The 3,581-nt window shown below is 51.3% G+C and overlaps 1 protein-coding gene across 1 annotated transcript in view; it reads left to right on the forward strand.

Moving 5' to 3' along the window:
• PTSG_11601 (uncharacterized protein) overlaps positions 1 to 3,581 on the forward strand; it is a gene marked incomplete at both ends in the record, with an annotated part of 7,512 nt that overhangs the window by 2,215 nt on the left and 1,716 nt on the right. The window contains 10 exons of the mRNA XM_004999019.1: positions 1 to 101; positions 336 to 418; positions 563 to 685; positions 985 to 1,125; positions 1,320 to 1,369; positions 1,544 to 1,629; positions 1,887 to 2,058; positions 2,222 to 2,287; positions 2,409 to 2,490; positions 2,646 to 2,716. The exon at positions 1 to 101 is cut by the window's left edge and continues 24 nt beyond it. Of these exons, the coding sequence (XP_004999076.1) occupies positions 1 to 101; positions 336 to 418; positions 563 to 685; positions 985 to 1,125; positions 1,320 to 1,369; positions 1,544 to 1,629; positions 1,887 to 2,058; positions 2,222 to 2,287; positions 2,409 to 2,490; positions 2,646 to 2,716 (975 nt within the window). The remainder of the gene's footprint in view (positions 102 to 335; positions 419 to 562; positions 686 to 984; positions 1,126 to 1,319; positions 1,370 to 1,543; positions 1,630 to 1,886; positions 2,059 to 2,221; positions 2,288 to 2,408; positions 2,491 to 2,645; positions 2,717 to 3,581) is intronic.

Consider the following 3,581-nt stretch of genomic DNA (forward strand, 5'->3'; position numbering starts at 1 on the left):
AGGCTGTTCTTCCTGTGCAAAGGTGTAATCGCTTGGCGCTACGATTCCATCTCGACCGCCCTGAAGCTGTCTGGTGCAGCCATTTGGTTCCGATCAACAGCGTACGTGGTACATGTATAGCTTTAGTGCACGTATCCGCCGTATATCTGGTTAATCTCTGAATTTGACAACAACGACGATGATGAAGATTCGTAGTGGTGGTGGTGATGATGGTGGTGGTGGCGGTGATGATGGCGATGAAACGCATTGCGTTTGTCTCCTCTCCTGCGACCATTCGACATGCCCCGTGCTCAGCCTCGAACACACAATCAATGCTTTGCTGCCTGGCATTGCAGAGACTCCACCGGAATTGTTTGGACACCAGAAGACGTTCCTGGGGCTAGTACCTACAACCCGTCCCCCGTCGTGTTCTCCGACGGTCCGTTGTCTAGTTGCTCGTTGTAGCATATTCAACACGCGTATGCGCCTTCTCATCTCTGCTTCGGCTGAGAGAGATCTTCGTGAATTCTCAACATCACTCATAGTATTATCCTTCTGTTGCCTGTCACCGACCTTACTGCAGCCTGTTCCATGAACGATGGCACCTGGAGGCAGACAGAATTCATTTTTGCAACAAGCAACGCCCGTGCACTTCCTATCCGGGACCTGGCTGCAGAGGACCATGGCAACGACGGCGAGGAGTATGGTGGGTAATTCGTCTCCATGTACTAGTGGCACACAACACAATGACAATCCTCCTCTGGCTGAGCATGTCAGTGCACGTGACATCCCCATCACCACTTCTAATCGCTCTTGTTGCGACTGAGAAACTCTGTGTGTGTGTGTGTGTGTGTGTGTGTGTGTGTGTGTGTGTGTGTGTGTGTGTGTGTGTGTGTGTGTGTGTGTGTGTGTGTGTGTGTTTTCGTCTGTGGGGATGTGTATGCACGGTGCGCACAATTTCAGACGTTCATCCTCACTCAGGAATGCCTGCTTGCTGCTGTCTAGGTGCCAATCCGGAGCCCGTCATGTTCCGCACAGACTTTACGGTCACGAAATTGGGGAGTACTCCGCTGAATCCAGGCCGCACCTGCGCAGACATCCTTTTCGCAAGTGGCGGATCTGCCCCTGATGGGTGGTATTGGCTCGGTACGTTTCCTTCCGTGTCGTGTCGCGTCGATGCGAGCTTCCTGCTTTTGGCTTCCTGCTTGTCTCACTCGTACATGTGAGCTGGCCGTTTTCGTGTAGCGTGGGTGAGCCTTGAAGGCTGAACTCCATTTCTTTCAACTCTGCTCACCCTCCACACTGCGCGCTGCTCCTCCTTCTGACTAACACTGGCGCAGATCCAAACGGCGGCAGCCCAGCAAACGCAGTGTTTCTGGAATGCGACATGGTGGGTCACTCTAGGCTGTGTGTGTGTGTGTGTGTGTGCGTGTGTGTGGGTGGGGGTGGGTGTGAGTGTGCCTGATGCCCACCTAATCTGCTTCAAGTGGTTTTGTTTCGCTCTGGTTAGCTCTGTGTCCCCCACAACTCACAGCGCCAGCAACATCCTCTTTGCTCGCTGTAGCTGAATGGTGGGTGGACTGGCGTCCGACCCAAGCAGAGGACAATCCCAATCAAACAGTGGCTCGGAACTTCAGGCGATTCCCCAACGTAAGCGTATGATTGGGTATGCCGAAAGCTTTGTGTGTATGGGTGTGTGTATGTGTGTATGTGTGTGTGTGTGTGGTTGAGTATGTGTGGATGTGTGTGTGTGTGCTTGTGTGGATGTGTGTGTATGTGTGCTTGTGTGTATGTGTGTTTGTGTGTATGTGTGTGTGTGTGTGTGTGGTTGTGCACCGAATAATCTGTGCTGGTTCTCATTAACTTTCAAGCTTGCGTGATTGGTTGGCTCCTGGTGGTTCTCGCAGTTGGTTTTCCGACACCTCAAGCGGCTTCAGGATGCCTTACAACATTGATTCATCCCAACTGGGTGCCCTCCAATCGTTGTCAATTGAAGGAAAGCAATCCATCCTCTTCCTTTGCAACGGCGTGCTGGCGTGGCATTCTGGCTCATCCTTGGACGGCACAAATGCACTGCAGGTGCGATCAAACAACCACTGCAACCAGCACCACGCTAGCACCACGCCCATTGATGCGATGTTTTGCTCCTCATGGCAATTCAAGCTTGTGAATCAATCACTCACTCATTGCGGTATCATGTGTGCATGTGCGCTTGCATGCCGCTGAACTATCCATTATTTAGTTCCGTGGTGGCGTCACCAGCGACACAACATGGCTCTACAACAGCGCGGAAACGAGTCGTCCTCAGGTACATGCTTTCAGCCGCACGCAGAACATGACAGAGACAGATGACTCTGGTTGGTGATTGGACTTGGATTTGCGGTGTGTGCCTCACCCTCAATAACGTTGCACTCTTTTCTTCCTGACAGGTGAACTACGAGCTTGATGGATGCCGTCACAACGACAGGCTCGCGAGCACCCCCTTTGAGTTCCACACAACCCTGACCAAAGGTGAATCAGACCCCTGCCCTTGCCTGCGTTTTGTTGCTTGACAGATGCCGTAGACTGCACGACGCAGTATTACCTCGCTTGCCGATGGACATTAATTCATTCATTCTCATTGCGCTACGTTGCTTGTTTTCCTTCGTTCGAATCACTGGGTGTAGCCCTCCCAATCAACGACATGCGAGTCCGCGATGCTGGCAACTCTGGCGAAGTCTTTGGCGCTGAGATGGGCGTCACGTGGTTTCGCTGAGCCAACCTTCCATAATAGACAACACATGCATTCACTCTTGTTTGTTTGGTTGCTTGTTTGCCATTGTTTGTTTGCTTACTTGCTTTTGGTTGTTCTGTTGCCGTTGGCTGGTGTTGTTGGTATTGTCGTCGAGAGCTCCTTTGTTTGGTTTCATTCTCCGCCCCCCCCCCCGCATCACCTGTGTGTGCTAATCCCTGATGTGTTTTCTTTTCTTTTCATCATCTGTGACAACGTTTCGTCCCTTACACACATGCGGTGCTGTGAATTGAAGAATTGTGCAGTGAAGTTGGCGTAGGGTTGCTTTTTGAGGTTGCACAGAATTGTGTGAGGCAACAAACAAGAACACAAGGAGAATGAACAAACACAGCAAGCTGCTGCCAAATCAACTCGGGCAGCACGCTCAAACAAACACTAGACAAGTGCACACACAGTCAACAGAGCTGCCAAGGCGACATGGGCAGAGTGTGCACGAACACAAACAATCTAAACAGCGAACAGCATGCATACATGCGCGCAGAGCAATGCTAAGCATGGCATGAATGCTTGCAGGCAAGCATACACAATACACAACACTTTACAACACTGCATGGCACGCACACATGGCATTTGCCAAGCATGGCGAGCATGCACACACACACACACATGGCACACAACTCACGTGTGTAGGGGAAGGAGGAGAGGAGAGGCAGTTGGCACGCATGCCAGCAGAGAGGAAGGAATGTTTGCCAACGGAAAAACCACAAAGCAGGTGTTGTTGGCAAACAAGACAAAACCACATGAGAAGGCAAATTAGGAAGGACTCAACACAAAACAGAAACTCACTGACTCTCAACAGCAACCACGCCCT

This window comes from Salpingoeca rosetta (assembly GCF_000188695.1).
Source record: "Salpingoeca rosetta unplaced genomic scaffold supercont1.1, whole genome shotgun sequence".
NCBI classification, from domain to species: Eukaryota; class Choanoflagellata; order Craspedida; family Salpingoecidae; genus Salpingoeca; species Salpingoeca rosetta.